Consider the following 21,838-nt stretch of genomic DNA (forward strand, 5'->3'; position numbering starts at 1 on the left):
TTTGACTGCCTGAGCTGGTGATTAGGAGCACTCAGAGGCCAGACGAGGATCCTGAGCCTGGAGCCAGTGAGTCACAAAGCCTTGAGCAGTAAACGTGATCACGTGCGTTTAGGAGACACCCACCCACAAAAAGCATAACCGGCCTCCTCTCTTCGGCACCCTCATTTGACAACGAGGACAGGCAGAATTTAAACAACACATTGTGAGATGTTAACGGAGCCAAACACGGTTTTAACAACTGGGTGCAAAACTGTCTGACATAAAATGGAAATGGACGTCTTGGACTGTCTTCTGTGCTTTCTATAATGTGCCTACACCATGGTAATTATATTCTAAGAGCATTTTGTGCAGATGATCATGGGAGAGCGTATGTGGCTACTTTTGTTTTATGTGCTGCTGTCAAAGGGAGGAGCAGGAAGGCCAAGGGCACCAGCAGCCCAATGTCCTAACAGTGGGTTTACTCGTTGCTGCTGTGCCTTAAATCACATCCTGCTGGGAAGAATGCACCACCACAGACATCAGAGCACCCATAAAGCCGATTGAGGCGACACGCCTGCTGGCACAGTGAGCCACTAATGTTGAATTTTAATTGTCCTGTGAGCTGCTGCAATCTATTAAACATCCCATAAACAGTATCCTGTCGTTCTGCTCCCCAGGCCCAGGTCCTCCGGCGACCCCAGACTTTGTGACGACCGAGAGCTTCCTAAAGATTCCCAGCAAACTCATTTCCCTTTTTTGTCTTCAAGGCTCCCATGTCACTGTTGAGTATGCCTCATCCACTTATTTATCTATATTTTTTTGGGATCAAAGAGATATTTAATGCACTTTAAACTGCACAGATTGTACAATGTAGAGAAAACAGTGTCTTTATTTAACAGATTAGCACAGCTTCTCAGTTGTCTTTTGTTAAAAGTGGTTTTCAGTGTTAAAACCGCAGATTGTTCTAAATGTTTCATTAAATCTTCTGTGTGATCTCTGGGAACGTTTATGTTTTTCCAATAATCCGGCTCCATTCAGTTGTGCTGCAATTAGTCATCCACATAAAGAACAACAGCAGCAGCAATTTGCAATCTCCTCACAAAGGGAACTCTTTTATCTGTGCATGCTCCTGTTAGGATCCAGGATGAGTCACACAACACAAACTGGCACTGTGATTTTCAATTTGTCAGAGAGGCTGGCTGATCCTGTATCCCACAGAGACTGGATGTCTCTCGCGTTCATTCATAAAAAATAAAAGCCAAATCAGAATCCAACGCCCACTTTGGTATAGGGCATACACTGAACATCTGTCCTAACCCACCCTTTTAGAATCACAGGTGCATGGGTGAACATCGGTGCCACACCTCACCCTATGAACCAAGCAAGTTTGGAAGCCCTGTGGGGCTGTTGAGGGTTTCATGCATGTGTGTACAATTTCCAGTATTGCAAAATCTGTTTCTCATTTTCAAACAGGGTGACATGTTTAATGCTAGCCACTGAAAACATTCACTGAGTGTGGAGCACTTGCTGATGGCCTCAGTTGACCCAGCATGCTGTATAGTGAGAGAACGTGTCCACACCTGCAAGTATGCTGCAAGTGGATACGGGTGTATTATACAGTATGTGAGAGTGTTTGGGTGCTGCTGGCAGGGATCATGTTTGTGTGTGTCTTATCTTACTAACAGCTGTCCCATGCAATGAGCTGTGCATATGACTCAGCTGGGTGGACCCAGGCCGTAAGCTGTCCTGTACCCAAATCTGGAGCTATAGTGACGTGTGTGTCTGCCAGAGTGTGTGTGCAGGCTATTCACCGTGCAGTACGTCTCTACATTGGGACACCAATCAGCGGGCTTTTCCACAGTATTGTTCACATTACAACTGTGCTGCAGGGCACAGAAACGTGAGCCATGACAGTGTGGATCAGACCTTAAAGACACATGCACTGCCTGGACACAATTGCTGTTGGGTCCTTGCAGCGATTCATAGCTTTGATAAGATGACATCATTTTTCCTGTACAGTTTAAGGCCTTGGAGCAGCTGTTCGAGTCACCTCTAGTCTTGAAATAAATTGAGCATGTCTGCTTCTACAATAGATTAAAACCTTATTGCACACATCAATCTAGTGGAATCTCAGACTCAAAGTTTTCAGCACACTCCAAATGCCCTTATTTCCTAATGATGTCCACATTTTGTTCCACATTACAGTAACAGAAAAGCTGAAATCGTCATGGACTGATTCTTACAGTCTAAACAAGTGTTCTTCTTGCATAATTTGGGCAAAGATTCCCTGAGTCTGGACTCTGTAACTCTTGTTAATCTTGGTTAGAAAACGTGTCTTCTACTTCTCTCTAGTGTAGCTCACTCCTCCAGATATTTCATCCTGTTACAGTAAATGCTCCTTCAGTCGAGTTAACCCCACCCACACACCAGAAATGTGACTGCACGTAGTGTGGGCATGCTGCAGCAGTGTGAGGGGGGGGGGCACAGTTGTGTGTGTCAAGGCGCAGCCAATAGCATTTAGAGTTAGTGTTAGAGGTTATGTAGTCAGAGGAGAAGTGATACTGGGCGCATTTTTCTGACTTTAAAGGGCTGGACTTCCGGCACCCCGTCATTTACCCTCCCTCTCTTCCTTTGTGGCTTCTTCCCAGTCCAGCTCTGCTTAGTCACATGCGCTTAACTCAGAGAGAAAGCTCCCTGACTATTTTTCCACACAGTTCACATGTGTGTGTGTGTGTGTGTGTGTGTGTGTGTGTGTGTGTGTGTGTGTGTGTGTGTGTGTGTGTGTGTGTGTGTGTGTGTGTGTGTGTGTGTTTATACGACGCTCTCTAATGTCTGAACGGCTGCCAAACAGCTCGAGCGACAGTGGGATATCTATCTGCAGGACTGAACGTTACATGTGACTGGGGTATATTTTAACTGGGTTATGTAAGTGCTCCAGCCTGCGCTCTCCACACACAGATGAGGAGAGCTACACATGATGCAGAGGACTGTGAGCTCACCATGAGCATTACCTTCGCACATTGAATAATTCCTTTACCTGGCTGGAACTTGGGGCCAGTGTGCATATTACAGAAACCATTTTATTTTCAGTATTGGTTTCCACTTCTTTCTTTTTTTTAAAAGGTCTTTTAAGAAAGACTGCCGTCAACAAATTTCAGATGATGTAACATTTTGAGCTAGTAGCAGTATAATATAATCTTAATGTCAAGGTTAGGGTTACATAAGGGGATTTCTGAGATAAAAAAAAAGTGAACCTCAGACATGCGCTCCACTCACTCTATTCTGCCATTGTATCTATTCATCTAAGGTTTGTGATCACGTGGTGTGACATAAGCACAAAATTGGGTAGTCATTACATGCAGACATGAGACAGACCCTTCTTGATAGGTTGACCAAGTCTTTACTTGAAGCTCCCTGTGGAGAGCTGCTGACAACAGGCTAGCCGCCAAATCTATGTCCAATGTAGAACTACCCACGCTCCCTCTGCTAGCACTTTTATGGGATCATTATGTGGGTGTTTTAGTGTGAGATCCTATCTAGAAGTGATGCGATATGGGCTGATAATTTCTTAGTAGGCAGCCATCCAACCTCACTTAGAGAAGAGTTGATGATCATAGCGCTTCCATAGCAGAGTTTTGACCTGAAACTTCATCACAGGCATGCTCAGACAGACAGCATCACACGTGTACTTTTAAAGGTTTGAAGAGATGTTTAAATGATAAACGCCATTATATTAGGACTATTGTAACCTCAAATGCCTAAGATACCTTTTGTTCTATCTTTTTATTCCTTACTACGTTAGCTACTTCACTTGATCAGTGTCACAAACAAGTCACATTTGGGTTTAATGAACCTGTATGACTCGTAAATTACAATACCACCAAATCATGCAATGCCGGCTTGTGCACTGTGAACTTTGTGTAATTTTATGCCAGATTTTTCACCTTATCATCGAGTTTTAGCAACTAACTGAACTTGTTTTTTTTAAGAACATTAAAGACAGGTCTGTATAAGAGAGACTCTTCTATAGTTTATAGCAATAAGCATGTCAAACACTTACACAGACACAAGTTCTGAACAAGTTCTGAACTTGGGCTGCAACTAACGTTTCTTCTCACAATCAATTCATCTGCTTATTTTTTCGATTAATTGTTTAGTTTATAAAACATTAGAAAACTGTATAAAATGTTCATTGGAAGCAAATGTTTGGCATAAAATTATACATTTTCTGTCAAGTAATCAATTAATGTACTAATCGTTGCAGGAGGCAGAATGTCAGAGTGCAGTTCCACCTTGAGATGCCTCATATAGGCTCACCTCACTGCTGTAGCAGAACAGCAGACATGCATTAGTCACCCATTTAGAGTTAGTTTACAGTTTGGTTAAGAGTCCGACCTCAGAAATTTCCATCTACTGTAGAACAGATCTTTAATAGCGGGGGTTGTTTGTGGCTAACACGTGTCCTTGGCCCTGCCCCAGGTGTGGCTTTCTGCTTTCCTCACCAATTGGAACAGAAAAGCTTCAACATGGGCTTTATGCATTTTTTTTTTATTATTATGCTCCTGCAGTCATACACTTGCATAACATTGTGAGGCCCACATTAGGACTATAGCTCTTTTGTTTGGATGTCATCCCAACCTTTTCAAGTAAAAAGAGTACCTGGCATCTCTCCAGCCTTTTTTAGAAGAGCAGTGCTGAGATTCAACGAGGCCACAGAGAGGAGTTGCTTCTGCTCCATCACATCCTTTTGAAACAGGAACACCAAGATGGCTCTTTAAGTGATGACTGTATCCTATATTGACCCATAAGACACCTACTCCTGCTTGTATGCATGGGCAGAAATGAGGCAGCACATGTATAATGGCTTTCAACAACATACATTTACAGTAAAGCCATCCTACGTAAGAGCATGCAAGAGTAAAGCATGGGGGGTTAGGTTAGATAAGCCGAGGGGGAGGAAAGGTGTCAAAGAGTGGTTGCTACAGAAAGTACATGTGGAAGGAGCATGAAGGACCTGAGGGACTGAGGTCTGACTTGCTGCTGCTGCTGCTGCTGCTGCTGCTGCTGCTGCTGCTGCTGCTGCTGCGTCCAGAGATCACCCCTGTGCATCTCTGTGCTTGTTCTGGCATACACGTGACACACTCTCAATCAACTTTAACTGATAAACACCATTATATCAGGACTATTGTTAACCTCAAATGCACAGGGTAACCTAAGATATTTTTTGTTCTATCTTTTTATTCTGTCTACGTTACTTCACTTTATCAGTGTCACAAACAAGTCAAATTTGACTGCTCCTGACTTGCTGCTGCTGCTGCTGCTGCTGCTGCTGCTGCTGCTGGTGCTGCTGCTGCTGCTGGTGCTGCTGCTGTGTCCAGAGATCGCCCCTGTGCAGCTCTGTGCTTATTCTGGCATACACGTGACACACTCTTACTCCCCTGCCCCCAACTTTGTCTCACACACACACACACACACACACACACACACACACACACACACACACACACACACACACACACACACACACACACACACACCTTCTATCACTCTACATACAGAACTAATCCTGTTCCGGCCCCCTCACTACCCATTCTCACGTACACTCCCTTTCCTAATTCCTTCAGTGAACTCTCCCCCCCCATCATCTAATTCTCTTGTCATCCTGTCATGCCCACAAGTGAACACATGTGCAAACATCCGCATCCTTCCTCCATGTGATCTTTAGCATGATGACTTCATAGGATCTGCTCTCAGTGCTTCATACGTTGAAAATTCTGCATGCACAGGAACGCATGATTCACAGCATTTCTTGCTATAGGCATATTTGGTTACATTTTATACAGCTTAGCTTTAAAAAAAAATTGAAAAATGTGAATCTTCTGTTGTTACCTAAATAAAGACACCATGAGGCTGAAGAAGAGAACAAATATGACGTGAGCAGCAGTGTGCCACAGGGCTTTTTTCTCACAGTCAAGAAGAAGAAAGGGCTGGATGATTCATCGTAGTTAATATGATAATAAGAAGACCTTTTTCTGCTATCTTTATTTAGACTACATTCCCAGGCCTGTGACCCCATATTTAGGCGATAAGTCTGGTGGCCTGAGAAAATGGGTGTTTTAAGAGACCAGACTAGCCATGTGCTCACCCACAACACCTCAGTAGGGCTATGCAATGGTTAAAAATTATCAATAACATTGCAATACAAGAAGTACACGCACACTGCAATCACTGGTCCCTTTATAAGCGACATTTTGTAAAACTACATGTCTTCATTCAGACACAGCTTAGACCTTTCTCACACAGACTCTCACAGCAGGTAAATCAAGGGTGTAATTGATAACATTAATGTTGGCTTTGTTCCATTCAAGTGTCCCTGAAAGCGATGACAGTAAGCACAACGCCAGGACGTTGTCTGAAATGACACCCTATTCATGATATAGTGCATTATTTTCCATTATAGTAGATTACAAGCCAAACATGTTCCCCCTTATCCTCCTTTTAATGGACACTAACCTGGTCTGTGAACTTTGTGTGTAAAGTATGGAAAATTCCAGGTTTTCTGGATAGGAGCAATTGCGTAAGTTTACCTCCATCTCTCCAGAGACATTAACTAGGACAATCACAAATGAATCTGCCAACAGCCTAAAGAGTAGTGGTGACAGGGGGGAGGGTGGTGGTGGTGAAGGGGTATTCTGTGGACTTTGGGCACAAATCTCGTAGTCAGTTACTCAGTTACCCTAATTTTAGCTCAAGCCTCCCACGTGGCCCATCAACTTTCCAAGAAGGTCTGAATTCACGCAACATTGGTTGGAGCTCAGCTTAGCGGGATCCTGGTTAAACAATTTGATCGTCACTCAGCTAATTATGTGTAACCACAAACTAAGCCAGTCAAGGACACTCAACATTACAACCATTTATCCTGCACTAAATCTTCCTTTGCTGTAAGCCCCAAGACTTTTCAAAGTCAAAAATGTTTTCTGTCCCAATAAAGCACTACATTTGAATAAAGCCATTATATACATATTCCTGCATGTGACTCTACTTCTGCTCATTTCATACTGTGTTGGTTGGAGAATTAGTTAAGTCAATCCTTTCTGCGGCATTACAATTGTGACTATGTAGCGGGATTGTGTGTTATTTTTCCAGATACAGCTTCTCTACTTACTCTGAGATAAAAAAAAATAAATAAAAAAAAACTTAAATTGAGATTGTGTGTAACTTTTTGGAAAGGATAACAGCAGCATGTTGCAAATCAAAATAATGCTCTAACATTTGAGAAGCAGGTAGAGGAAATCATATATTTATGTAAGGAAGATATACGATGTAATGGAAACTAACATAAACTGAGGTTTTTATGGAATGGAACGTACCTCTCTGACACATACTTATGACGGTAAAGAGGTGTGAACGAAATAGAAATAGCTTCAAAGCATAGCCCAGCACATTGAGTCCGACATCTGATCCTCAGGAGGACAGGTTTCAGCCAAAGGTTTTAGCCTAATTTGCGGGTTTGCTGTTCCACAAGGTCAGCAGGTTCAGAGTGTCACAGATGGCTGAGCCCAAGGAGCTGGTATTTCTTAGCTAAGACAAACAGAGAGTGGGTGGGGGCTGTCAGCAAGTCAATGAGTTTGTGTACAATTATGTGTATGTGCAAAATGTATGTGTGGAGCGAACATGCATTAGTGTGTTTGTATTAGCCTCTTCTTTTTTTTAAAGAGCAACCAATTGGATTTGTGCGTATTTCTGAATGGAATTTTGTGCTTCCATTTTACAAAACGAATGACTGGACCAGAAATTACGTCATCTCATTTTAAAGGCATCTCGTTAACAGATTTATCTGATAGTGGAGGTGTACAGTAACCAATTTAGGAGTAATATGCAAAGAGGAATGCAAGAAGCACAGCCAGTAATCCCCAGTTGTATAACAACTGATGCTGTGTATCTTAACTTGTCTCTTGCACCTGATACGGAAACACTTGAGATGTAAAGTGATTGTGCACTTGCTGGTGCTTAACACACAGCGACCTCTCATTGTCCTTGGCCTCAGTGGAGCTTTTCTGTTCTTCTGTTGTGTTATGAAAACATGAGCTCTGGCCCAAGCTGCCTATGGATTGACTGACATTTCCTCACCCTGCTGTGACTTAACTCTCACTCCACACACATGTAGAGGACTCGCGCTGATTCAGTGTATATTGCCGTTTGTCATGTTTAAATGTACTATTCATTTAAGAGTAAATAAATGTAACGGCATTAAGATTATGAGATGAATGAAGTTTTTCTTAAGCATCTACTAGAAATATCATATTGAATTTTACTGACAGTTTCCAGGTTGGCTATATAATGTATTTAGAGGAATTATTCAACTTTTTATGGAAACCGCGAGTTATAAGATTGATACCACTCTCATGTCCGCATGGTAAATATGTGTAGCTACCGCCAGCAGCCGGTTAGTTTAGCTTAGCATAAAGACTGGAAACAGGTGGAAACAGCTAGCCTGGCTCAGTCCAAAGGCAACAAAATCTGCTTTAAAATTATACATTAGACTATTTATTGGCCTGGAGCAGTTGCCAGGCAACCAGCGGTGACTCAGTGGAGTTACTGCTCCCAGCCATAGTCCAGCACATAACGGTCCCTAAACTAACAAATTGACATTTTTACACTTCAGTTTTTGTAAGGTTTAAATAAACAAGATATAACGTATTTATTGGTGAGCTTTAGAGCTGCTGGTAGGCGGACTTTGTTATATTTGGACAGAGCCAGGCAGAAGAGACAGACAGAGCTTAGATTTTGTGCAAATCTAAGCTAAATAGCTGGGGCTGTAGCCTGTTAACGAACAAATAGGAAAATGGTATCAATCTTCTCATCTAATTGCTGCATGTCACCCCCACTCTCTCTTTTGCTCCCAACATTTCTTGTCCATCTCTTTACACTTTTAGGAATCAAGGCAAAATGCCCCCAAAAATAATCTAAGAAAAGGAGGTCTGCCTTTTGCATTTAAAGTACACGTAGATGGACTAAGCTACTTACTCTGAACCGGTGAAGACTGCAAAGCTTCCATTGGCGAAAGAGTAAATACTCAGTGGCATGTCAGAAATTAATCTGTGGACTCAAACTATGAACACAAACTGTCAGCACGACTACACATTTGTTTATTGAACTTGGTGTTTTAAATTTACTCAGTGAGTAATAGTATCCCAGAAAAAAACTCTTGGATGTTGACACCAAATGTCTCTACAATTTCATTCAAACCACAAGGAACGTTTAAGTGCCTTAAATGTAGGCCAAGTCATTTCATTCATTCAAGCATGTTACTTCTTTTCCCATCATGTCATTGGCCAACAATTATTGAAATACAATAGGGAGCTACTGAATTTGTGGCATACATAAGTCCCTTTCCATTCCATTGAGCTTCTACAGGAAGGTATTGACCAGAAAGACCTCCTAGCTATTCCTACAACACCTGACCTGACCTTTGGCTTCGACACAATGTGAAATGTGAGGTCGAAGCCTGACCTGCCAGAGAACATTAACGGAGAGTCAGCTAAAACGTAACAGCTGAACACATATCATGCAGGAACTCATCTGAATGAGTTCAGAGGTCCCAGGGTTCACCATGAGATGTGTCAGGTTGCTTTGTTGTACAGTGAAGATGACCAGTAGTGGAAAGTAACTACATTCACTCAAGTACTGTGCTTACAGTTCTGAGGTACATGTGCTTTACTTGAGAATTTCCATGTAATGCTACTTTTTACTTCTACTCCACTACATTTCAGAAGGAAATATTGTACTATTTACTCCACAACGTTTTCCATGCCGGCTATGTTTTTTTTTTTTTTTTGCATATTATTATCATCAAACCAAACATGTGATCAGCTTCTTAAACATTATGCATTGTTCATTGACAAATGTCCCTCTTATCCAGTCATTTTAGTTTTAGTTTTTGATGCCGATCAACTTGCTTCTTAAATTTTCTTAAATCAACTTTTCTATAATTAGAATGAACTGGTGCTGCAACCGGTTTTATTCTTTATTGTTTAAGATAGAGACACTCATTTCTTGAAAAGGTATTTAAATTGAAAACAGAAATATTCTTACTGCTCTGCAAAATAATGGCTTAAGTTTTTACATGTTAAACTGCACAATGTATATACTGCACACGTTATAAGTAGTTCACATGAGCTCAACCTTGACTAAAGACAACAAGTCACCTATAATGTATAATGTATCCCTGATAATAATCAGGGATACATTATACAAGTGGTCATTCAGCTTTAGTATTTTTATATAGTATACCTTAAGTACATTTGACTGATAATAATAAGTAAGATGTTACATGCAGTACATCTGATTAGTACTTTCACTAAGTAAAGGATCTGGATACTTCTTCCACTCCTCAAGACGACTAGAACGATAATGATAATGTCTGATGATCTGTTTGAGCAGGGCTAAACCAAAGCTTGTTGGACCAATAGAGATTTGATCAGTTCACATCCAGGTTCAGAGGTCTGGACAGTAATCATGTCAGAGAGACAGGTTAATGTCACATTGAGGCTCCATTCACATAGTTTTGATTAGGTCAGTTTCACATTCTACTTTAGAAACAACTTTTTTAATAGAGTCAGAAAGTATGTTTGCATTTGGATGGTTGTTTCTACAGTCTGCCTTGTAATAAAGAAAGTGGGGGTAATTGACCTTTGCAACATACCAGAGCGCACGCATGTTCACCGCTGACGTCTAATAGAACATATTAGAGACAGTGAAGTGAAAGATTAGCCTGATGCTGCTACATTCACTGAGGTTAGAATACTGCACTCTGTGTTTCTAATCCTTTCCATCCATGTTCCCTCTGCAATTTGAGCGCTGACAACAAAAGAGTAAACGCATTATGAACTCAAGTTGAAAGCCTGTCATTATAAGTAGCATGTGCCCATGTGCCCATGCTGAGACTCACAAGCGTGCTTCATTCAGCCTCCCACTCCTATCTGCACATGTCATCTGCTGCTCTGTCCTCCATCCATGCTAATGTCAGAGGAGGCTGGCTCGTCCTCCTACATCCCCTGCAGAGTGTGACCAGTTGGATAGGAAGCCTGGTCCAAGTATGCAACCTCTCTGTAGAGGCTATGATCGACAGCAGACACACAGGGCCCTCACACTGCCTGTCTAATTAACAGTCCACATGGGGGACAAGCAAAACAGCACACGGTGTACGATATCAGCTCAGTGTGCTCCTTCACATCCTGCACTGCATTGATTCTGTCCTTGCCTGAAGCCCAGCCAAAAAGCATCATCAGTGTCTTCACTGTCTTCCCCTTTATTGCTCCTGTTACTGCCTCACATGCGATCTGGCCAGCACTCAGCAGCCTTTGTGGATGCTCTGACAGACGGAAACAGAAATAGCTCCACAAATAGACCCATCCTCTGGCTCACAGGGGAGCAGTAGCCCCACTTCTGTGTGCTCTTGCCTCCTTTTTCGCGTGTGCCTAGGGCCAAAACAAGTTAGCTAAGAACCACAGGGAAATCAATTTTGGAATGATTAGCTCAAACCAAAAGTATCGAGGGAGAAAGAGAAATGCGTGCATAAATACATATTGTTATGAAAATAGGTTGATTTCTGGAGCTTTCTGTGGTCTGTCAATAACCCAATCTGGAACAGTTTAATTTGAAATGACAACATAACAGCAAATGTAGGTGGCCGTATTTACCTCACATTACATTTTGCAAGAAATTTCCAATAATCTGTGGTCTGTTTTAATCTGCAACATAATAAATTGAGAGACATACTAGCGCTGAATATAATCCATGAGAAAATGAAAGCCGGCATTTATCTCTAGATGCCATTAGTGTGGTGATCAGATTACTTAAGACCTCCCTTTTTAGTCAGACTGGTTTGCTTTCTGGGAGATAGGAAGGAAGCCGCACTACAATAATATGTGGAAACTGAGTCTGCACAATGCCAGCACAATGTGGAATAAAAACATTGCATCTGCATTTGAATTTCCATTCTCAGTTCACTCATTCACTAGCAAACGTTTCAAATTTAACTTCAGGACAAAGTGTACATTCAGTCAAGCTCACAATCTCAATGTGGTTTCACAGCATGGGGAAGTGGGAGGTGAGAGACTGTCAACAATTGAGTCAAACCTCTGTGATGCAGCTCCTCTGCCTTTTGTTTTTTTGTTGTTGCTGTCATATTGTGACCGACAGAAACTTCCAGTTCGTTTACATGCACAGCTGTAACCGGGGTATCGTTATTTTTAACTGCATGTAATCGCACTGACTGTTGCTTCCCTGGACTCCATGGGTCCTTGAGCCGGCCTTCTCCTTTCCCCTGCAAGGATGCTGCTCTGCATCATCCCTCTTTACTGTATCTCCTTTTCTGCTACGTGACTCATCTCATTTCAACACCTTACACAATATCAGTATGTGTGTGCAGAGAAGGAGACAAATCTTAGCTCTCAGGTTTATGTAAAGAAACCAGCATTGAAGGATTAAAATAAAAATGTAATCCTGTGTGCATCCTGGATTTGAATAATCATACCTAGGATTATATATATAATTTAGAAAGACTACAGCTCTCTCAATAATTTACAACTGAGACCTTAAGCAAAAAGCGTTTGAGTTACTTCAGCAGGAAATATGGAGAATAAAGTATCCTAGGAAAGAGAGGGGCTTCAAAGCTCTTCTACATGATCAAAATAGTCTCTCCATCTGCAGACTGGCCCCGAGGACAGACAAGATAGCACACATACAGGCGTTGACGTACATGGATGCAACAAGCACAGAACTGAAATGTCATTTAAAACTAGACTCAATGGGGAAGTATTTCTACACAAACTCTAGGAGTGACTAAAGAGATGTATCTGCTTGAGCGTAGGTAGAGCTATGGTGATCAGTGATCTTAGGTACAGCGGGGTTTTGCCTAGCGAGGACTTGTAAATTAGTTGGTACCAGTGAGATAATCGCTGGATATGTAACGAGGGCCAGCCCACTAATGCTTAGAGGTTGCAATGGTGGGTATTGTATGAGGCTCTGGTGACAAAAAGTATGGCACTGTGATACACCACATCCAATTTTTTCAGGAGGAAGTTTGGGGCATTTTTATAAATGACATCACTGAAATCTAGAATTGGTACGATAGTCATTTTCACCATGACAAGTTTGGCGGAATGAGTGAATGAGGCCCTGTTACAGAATAAAAAAACGATTCTAGACCTATTTTTAGATTGGAGGTGGGTCTGAAAGGAGAGGGAACTGTCTAACCAGACACCTAAGTATTTATAAGTTGCCACATATTCTAATTCCGACCCGTCTAGCGTAGTGATGCTGGTCAGAGAAGCAGGTGTGGGCAGCGATCGATTGAAAAGCATGCACTTAGTTTTTCCAGAGTTTAAAAGTAGCTGAAGGTTTCGGAAAGAGTGCTGAATGGCATTAAAGCTCTCCTGGAGGTTAGATAGAGTACAATATCCAATGATCAGCAATCATGACCCCGAGTCTGGCCCTGGACATGGACTCAGTCACAGACTCACAAAGTACTCCAAAAACCAAAAACCACAAACCCTCCCTCTTTTCCTTTTCCTTTCTCCCTTCTGCTGAAGCTTCTTTTTTAATTATTAGTTATTGTGGTCTGATGTACAATTTTAAATTAGGGGGAACTAAATTTTAATAAAGCATTAGGGTTAGGTTATTTACACATCACAGTCTACAAGTTAAAGGTCCAATATGTAATATATTTACTGTAAAAATAAAAAAAATGACCCCAATACATCATCAGATATTAAGGAAACATGCTAAGTTGAAATACTATCTTTTCTGAAAACAATGCAAATGCCAGTATTTTCTCCTTCTGAAATTTCTGTTCCGTGTCAGAATTTCTGTTGGTGTTTTGGCCTGTGTGTTGTTATCAACTGCCAAGTTTGTCAGCCAGGCCGGGTTGCCAGATATACCTGTAAAAACTTAAACCCAGCGCGCTACAGCTGTAACATAAGTAGGCCTACAGCCATGAAAGCAGCAAACAAACAAACGGGATCAACGAAGATAAATTCTACCCGACCTGAAAAACCCTGGCATGTTTCTAACAGTTGCGTGACCAGAGACGTAACAAACCCCGGGTAAATATTGGAGATGTATTTGAAAGATGGAGACAGCTTAGAATTGTCCGTCGGGTGGAGAGGGCTGCAAAGTTGTGTTTTTAGCGGTTCCTACTGTAATTCTAAGCCGGAAAAGTGTTTCTGTCAGTGGGGTACAGAGCTCCACGTGAGCACGGGCTTCTATGACTGTCAATATAGCCAGCATCTAACGTTAGCTACTCTGCTGTGCTGTGGAGTAATGTCTGGCTATGTTAGACAAGCGTCTAGCAACATTGTTGTGGATGCTCCTTCAGCGCGCTTTGGAGGAGGGTCTGGCAAAGCAAAACTATGGATGCTGTGGTCTCAGCCTGGCAACCAACGTCAACTTCGAGTCTGGGGAGGTGGGGGCGGGGGAGACGACTCTCTCCACTATTTTGAATTTGAACTGCAGTAACTATTTTAAACACTAGCTGTCAGTATTAAATATTGCACCTTTAACAGGTCTTGGGAAGTAACGTTACTGCATATGTGGAAAAAGTTCTATAAAGTATTTTGGTTGGGGCTGAAGACTACAAGTTTGAAAATGAAAATGAACTCGGGGTGTGGAGTTAAGAGAGAAATTAGCTTACCAGGCCTCTTTATCTTGCTCCTCATCTCATCGCTTGTGGCTAGCAGCTCGAGGCTAACTACATTAGCCGCTACTAGCATAACCATCCATGAGCATAACCAGAGACGGTTTTGTTTGGCATAACCAAAGAAAGACCAGCTTTAGCATAACACACTGAAAGAGCTGTTAGCGGGCGCATTGTGGGTAATGTTACTTTGTAAATGGCTTCAAAGAAATACAAACAAATATGATAAGCTACTGTCACATGCTATGAAACTGGTTTAGCATACAGAAATACTTTTTTAAAATAAAAATTATACTAATAAATAAATAATTAAAATATAGACTTACTCTCCATTAAAATTTAGCTAATAAGCATGGGTCTATGAAGGTAAATATGGTGCAATATATGAGAGCCTCTAGACTTGATGTGAGCACTTGTAGAATACGATGTGAGAACTTCCAGAACAAAAATGTGAACTTTTGTTCACACACCTGTGTTCTGAATGTGAAGTCACAGGAAAAAAATATTCACACGAGTAGAATGATTTACATAAACACAATGACAGCTGCAAACTTGTAATGCAACATTTACTCATAATATATATATTTTTTTATTACTTGAGTCCCTGGATGGAGCCTGCTCTCTCCGCTCTGTTCCCTCAGAGCTCCACAGCCTAAGTCCACATGTACAAATTAGTTTTGCACCAAAAGTATTGCAAGAAGTGTTGCAAAAGTCGAGGCACGCAGATTTGCCACTTTGTTCATGCAAGAGAGCACATATGTGAAGCATATGACAGATTCGAGAGGTTTGTAATCAGAGTTGAAGTTGTGATGGAAAAGGGACTCAAGAAAAAAAAAATTATGTGTAAATGTTGCATTACAAGTTTGCAGCTGACATTGTGTTCAGAACACAAGTTTGTGAACATTTTCTACGAGTGCAAATTGCAAATACATATTCAGATTTTTTCAACAAGCTTGCATGTTTTTTTTTCTTTTTGTGACTTCAAATTCAGCATTCTAGATGTACTTACATCAAGTCTACAAGCTCTCACATATTGCACCATATTTACCTTCATATTTGGTCCGCCAATCTAAATGCAAAAAAGCCACATAGACTCTCATCTTTCCACATGAAGCCACTTGTCGAGAGCAGGGAAACTAATTAAAATGATTAGAAAGTTAGAGAGTTTCCCTCGGCTGAAATTTTGTAATGAAATTTGTTATTCTAATGAGCAAGGGTAACACATTTCACCAATCCCTTTACCCAATTCTATGGAGAACAGAATTTAAACTTTGCTGTTCATTTAGTTCCAATGTTTCCAGCCACGTGCCAGCGTAGGCCCATTCTTGAAGATGTGGATTTGGTCAGAAGGTAATCTGAAGCTGAGCATTTATTTAGTTATGAGATTTTGCCCATGAAGTACAATGGCATTTACTCAAGTAGTGTACTAACGTGCAATTTAGATACGAGGCTACTTTACATGAGCTCTTCCATTTTATTCTGCTTTATACTCCTACTTCACTACATTTCACAGACAATTGTACTTTTTACTCCACTATATTTATTTGACATCCACAGTTACTTTGCAAATTAATATCAAATACGATACATTTTTACAGATTATACTTCCCAAACATATACAAAACAACCTCAATCAGCTGCAACATCAAAATGCTGCTTATAAATTATTGCATCAGTGATAATAATCCAATAATATAATGATATAATATTTATATAGTAATACAATATATGACAGTGACTGAAGTCATTCTGAGTAGCCAACTCAAAACTTTGATACTTTTTTTTTACGTGTTTTTTTTTTTTTTTATCTGAATACTCCAGCACTGATGATGTACCTCTTTCAAATACTTGAACCTGTTGGGTGTATTATTTGGCAGAAGTGGTGGAGTTACATAATAGAAAACGAAAAGGAGAAAACCGGCAATATCACATCCAACAGTGTTGCAACTGAAACACCCCTGAGGCAAATCAAACAAGTCTGTCTTTTTATCCTAACATGTCTTCTGAAGCCGATCATAAAATGTTTCATCTGCTTCAACCAGAAATCTGTTGGCACAATATTCCACTTAAGCACTTTTAAAACATGAACTGTTCTCATAAAAGAAGGACATAATTGCAAAGTGTGGTCTGTTTGAAGACATAATTATAATAATAATAATCCAACCCAGTCTGTTTCACCTCAGGCTTAAACTAGTTCAAGCCCCTTTGCAGTCCATGGTGGAGACAGACACATGTGGGCGTCCATGTTTGATCTTAGAGGATTTATATTACACCAGCTCTTTCATGAACTATCCTTTGTACGGCAAAATCATACCAACCGTGGCCGAGGATAGTAAAATAAAACGGACCAACACAAGATGCAATCTATCTGAATGTGCCAGTGGAGATGAAAAAGAAAACATAAAAAAAACATTTGAATTTCATGAAATGTTTGACATTTGAATAGCAATGAATTAAGTTTGCTGCACAATAATTTAAATATCAAATCACACACACACACACACACACACACACACACACACACACACACACACACACACACACACACACACACACACACACACACACACACAGAAAGAGGTGTATGACTTTCTCTTACAGTATAAAAGGATGATATTCAACAAAGTAGCCACTCTTTTCAGACACAAACTACCCTGGATTCCATTAGAGTGAAGGCTGGACTTGAATACTTTCAATTTAGATAAACTGAAGGAGCTGCATAAATGAGGAGTCATACAATGTTACTCGCATATTGGTGAGGTAACAAAAAGGCCTCAAACTGAATAGCTTGCACAGTAAAAGGCAGTGTTTTTAAGGACATCTGGGCAACAGGTCTTTCAAGATTGTCATCTTTTTATTTTAAACTTGCTTACTCCCTAGTGTAAAGAGGCAGAGGAGTTACGCTTTGATACAGTTGTGTTGTTACACGTCTGGAGCTGAGTCCCATATTCAGCCGGATGCACCTCAGGAGTCTCCCCACCTGGAACTCATAAATCTTAGCGGTCTATTCTGGCATGCACTTTGCTATTAAGACATATTTATAGTTAATTATATAGCATTTGTTGTCCTCTAAGCAGTGAGCCTGTGTGTCTCTCTGTGAACCAGCAGAGTTATATTTATCTAGTTGGTTTGGGGCTTTCTCTGAAGGCTATATTAAAAAAGCACATGCTATAGTATCCTAACCCAACCATGGGGGCTTTCTTTTGTCACCATTGTGTGTTGCATTAAAGGAATACCGTGTACCTACAAAGCTATCATGAGGAGAAAATTGCGTACATATTATGATTCTATCTAATTCAAATGTGTTCTGACTGTTATCAACTCAATATGCAAATTTTCAGTTTCACTAGATAGATACAATTACTCTTGAATGTATTCTCAATGCTTGTCTAATGACTAGCTAAATGGAATTTTTGAAATTGATCCTGTAGCCAAAACCGCTCTAACCACATTTCTCAGCTCCTTCTGTTTAATGTAACCAAGCACCCAACCTGTCACAGGGCTGGGAGGGCCAACAAATAGACTTCAAACACAAGCTATGTTCATTTTGTTTCATTACATATCACAAATCAGATCAACTAGCAATGGGACGCTGTTTACCCAGATATATTATGTTGTCACTGAATGCAATTTAGCCAAAACATTTTGCATGATGATGATCATTATAGAGATTAGAAAAACTTTATTGTCCATCACAAAGAAATTGAAAAAAGTTAACACATTTAATAGATAAGTAAAAAAAACAACCACACACACTAAGTAAAAAAAAAATCAGTCAATAGAAAAACACAGTACTGTGATGTTTCAAATGGAAAATTTGCTACATTGGTACAATATCTGATGGGATGGAAATGAGCTTGTTCTTCATTAAGTTAGTCTCACTTTGCCAGACCCTCCTCCAAGGCGGGCTGGAGGAGAGTCTGGCTACACATAGCATTCGGGGATGGGAGGAAAACGTGCTCTAGTTTATTAGCATTTCTTTAAACCGATCACAATGGCGCAATCCCGGAAGTGGAACGTCAAGGATATAGACTATCATTACATTGACCCTATTCTATATCCTCGACGTTCCACTTCCGGGATTGCTCCATTGCCGACGGAAATTCAGCCAGATTTCACTCATTTAGGCAGGACATCCGTTGCCTTTGGTTTTCTTTGTGTTGTCATTTTAAACTCTGGTGGATTTATGAGGACTATGGTTAAAAAAATTTCAGATCTCTGCAGGGTAAATCCAGACAGCTAGCTAGACTGTCTGTCCAATCTGAGTTTTCTGTTGCACAACTAAAACAACTTTTGAACGTACACGTGTTCCTCCAAAACAAGTTCCTTCCCAAGGCTATTTTGCAGCGGCACCGCTGCTTTTTTTTGCCCATGACGATTGCAATTGGTTTAAAGAAATGCCAATAAACCAAAGCACGTTTTTTCTCTTATCCCGGAAGCAAAATTACGAATCCCACTATGGCCACGCCAAGACCCGCCCTACGAAGCAGCTCGATTGGTTAGGATAGCCGATTGGTCAGGGGATAGGACCTGAACAAACGGGGTTACGTTACCTTGCGTTCTCATAGACGCCTGGCCAATAAATGCTATTGAAGGGCGGGTCTTGGCGTGGCCATAGTGGGATTCATAATATCGCATCCCGGAATGCTGTGTGGACTAGCCAGACCCGCGGAGGAGAGTCTGGCAAAGCGAGACTAAGTTGACCCAAACTATTGTCATTCTTCTGAGATGCACCTATAGGACGGGGAGCGTCCTGCTGCAGCAGCAGCATGCAATCAATTTGTCACATGGCATTTAAAGACAGACACACTCACCTACTTTCATGTCTCACAATCTTATATAACAGGAATCGAATCACAGTCACAGGGCCACTTTGCCCTCCGAGAACCTTTCCTTCCAGCTCTTACGTGTCTTGTCATAACAGAGACGGAGCACAGTGCAGCCACTGTTCTTTTTTACTGTGTAGGTGTGCATAACTACTCTGGGGTACAGTGTGTGATATTTCTAATCAAATTATCAAATGCTGTTAAATGAATAGTTTGACATTCTGGGAAATATGCTTATCCATACCATTTATAGCCACCTACCAGTCTGAACGGTCAATTTGTAGCTGGAGCCAGCAGCCAGTTAGCATAGCTTAGCATAAAGACTGAAAACGGGGAAACAGCGAGCCTGCTGTAGCTTCATATTTACCATGTAGATGTGATAGTGGTATTGATCATCTAATCGTAACTCTTAGCAAGAAACTGAATAAGCATAAGTGACAAACTATAAATTTAAGAAAGGAACCATATAATTGTACCATTTCAATGTTTATTGATTAGGAGTTACTAATAAGGCAACGTGTATAATGTACACTATGAGACTTTATGGGGGGGTGTCTTGAATTCTCCCTGGTTAGGAATACATGGAATAGAGACAGCTTAAAAAGCGCATGTCTTTGTAAGGAAGACTCATATTCAACAGGTGTTGTATAAAAAAAAGGCTGCAAATACACTTCTATTAAATATAGATACAAATCTGAACAAAGACATCATAGTTAAGTCTTGATTAAATATTACCTTCAGGAGAACTGCAGGACTTTCTGCAGTGTCCTCCTGAGTGGCACCCTCTCCTCAGGCTTGCTGTCTGGGATCATATCAGCGCTCCTCTCTGCACTCAGCTGAATGCCCGGCCTCTTCTCTCCGACAGCCTGCAGCCCTGACTGAGTGATGTTCCTGCAAAAGTCCACCTTCACCTCCTCCAGACTGTGTCCATGAGCCGCCACACCCTCCAGGCTGCAGTCAGTGATGCGTACGCAGTTCTCCAGGTGGAGGCGGCGCAGCTTCCTGCAGCTCTGCAGCACGGAGATCACATCCTGGTCAGTGATGTGTCCACAGCCAGACAGGGTTAGCCAGAGCAGGTTGGGACACCTGTAGCACAGACAGCAGTCAGTTACATCATTAACCAATGAAAGGTTTCCATAAACGTGATAGAGTACAACTAGTACAGGTCAAGTCAACCTATTCTGTGTCTTCTTTACTCATCACGCCTTAGGACATTTGTGTATTGGGGGCGGGGGGGGGAGATGGACTAGTCCAAAGAATTTCTAATAAGACCGTAGACCAGCTTTGGACTAACTTATTTTCAGGTCTTCTTTTGGATAGAATCAGATAACAGAGGAGAAAATAGAGATTGGAGACCTGATCTGAGCCATGTGTGAATGAGATGTAAACAACACCACTGTAGGGCAGCAACATGATCTGTTTAACGATAGAGCAGTTTAATATCTAGACCGAGCTATCTTTTCTTTACATGCTGTCCCACTGGGCATGTGTTTCCGTCCTCTACAAAGCTTTTGTGAATAAATGAAATGTGGAGAACAATTACAGGATGTTTGATGAATTGTAGCATGACAAAAATTCATTTTCACCTGCCTACTTTTACAGGAATTACTTCTAAAAAACAATAAATGTGAATTGTTGCTGTGAAATGCATGTTTACATTATGTTTGGGTATCAGGAGTGCACTGCAACCTACTGTCAGGCCGGCAGTACAGAGCTGGCAGACAAACGCTCTGATGGCAAAGGATCGAGGATGTCATTCACATTCACTGATGCGGATTACATAAAGACTTACATAATCTTACCACTTTACCACATGTGAGCCAAACATATCCCAGTTGCCTGCAAGTGTTGAGGGTGGTGCCCCAGTAACCTCTGAACATGGGATAGCACAGACAATCCACGTGCCCTGTTACATTGCTACATGGGGCCAATGTGGGGCTATATGAGCCGATATGACTGCATGGTATTGACATTAACCAATAAAAAACTAAACGAGGAGGTGGAAGGGAAGGGAGTACACATGACAGGAATAAAAACTCTCATGGCACCTCCCCTCACTCTGTGCAGGTTTTTTGATGTTTTTGTTTGTGTGTTTGATTGTTAAACTCTAAATAAATATAATAACCTAGGATATTTTTTTCCAAACTTTGAGTTTTGCATATTCACACATGCAGCAGTTAATGTTTCAGAAATATAACTTTTCTGGGGCTTTAAACTTCACATTGTAGTTTGACAACATGAAAGTAAAAATGCCTGGACTAACATATTAAAAAAGAAATGTTGCGTTCAATAAACTGTTGCCAAAGCTTCTTGTGTCACCCACACACACACAGCA

General features: G+C 41.1%; 1 protein-coding gene and 1 long non-coding RNA gene across 4 annotated transcripts in view; one reads left to right on the plus strand and one right to left on the minus strand.

The window, feature by feature from the left end:
- Window positions 1–20,470, plus strand: LOC120563321. Of its 3 annotated transcripts, none has more exons than XR_005639931.1 (3): window positions 1–564; window positions 657–760; window positions 20,369–20,470. It is a non-coding gene; the product is annotated as an uncharacterized LOC120563321 (long non-coding RNA). The 3 variants fall into 3 exon arrangements; XR_005639932.1 differs by lacking the exon at window positions 20,369–20,470 and having other exon boundaries at window positions 44–321; window positions 406–564; window positions 657–979; XR_005639930.1 differs by lacking the exon at window positions 20,369–20,470 and having other exon boundaries at window positions 7–564; window positions 657–979.
- The window catches only part of fbxl22 (F-box and leucine-rich repeat protein 22), a 19,508-nt gene continuing 5,101 nt past the window's right edge, over window positions 7,432–21,838 (minus strand). The window contains exons 2-3 of the mRNA XM_039807414.1: window positions 20,239–20,589; window positions 7,432–7,560 (exon numbers count right to left, since the gene is read on the minus strand). Coding sequence (XP_039663348.1) covers window positions 20,241–20,589 — 349 coding nt within the window. The 3' untranslated portion in view covers window positions 7,432–7,560; window positions 20,239–20,240. The remainder of the gene's footprint in view (window positions 7,561–20,238; window positions 20,590–21,838) is intronic.

The sequence above is a fragment of the Perca fluviatilis genome, chromosome 8, assembly GCF_010015445.1.
Source record: "Perca fluviatilis chromosome 8, GENO_Pfluv_1.0, whole genome shotgun sequence".
NCBI lineage: Eukaryota > Metazoa > Chordata > Actinopteri > Perciformes > Percidae > Perca > Perca fluviatilis.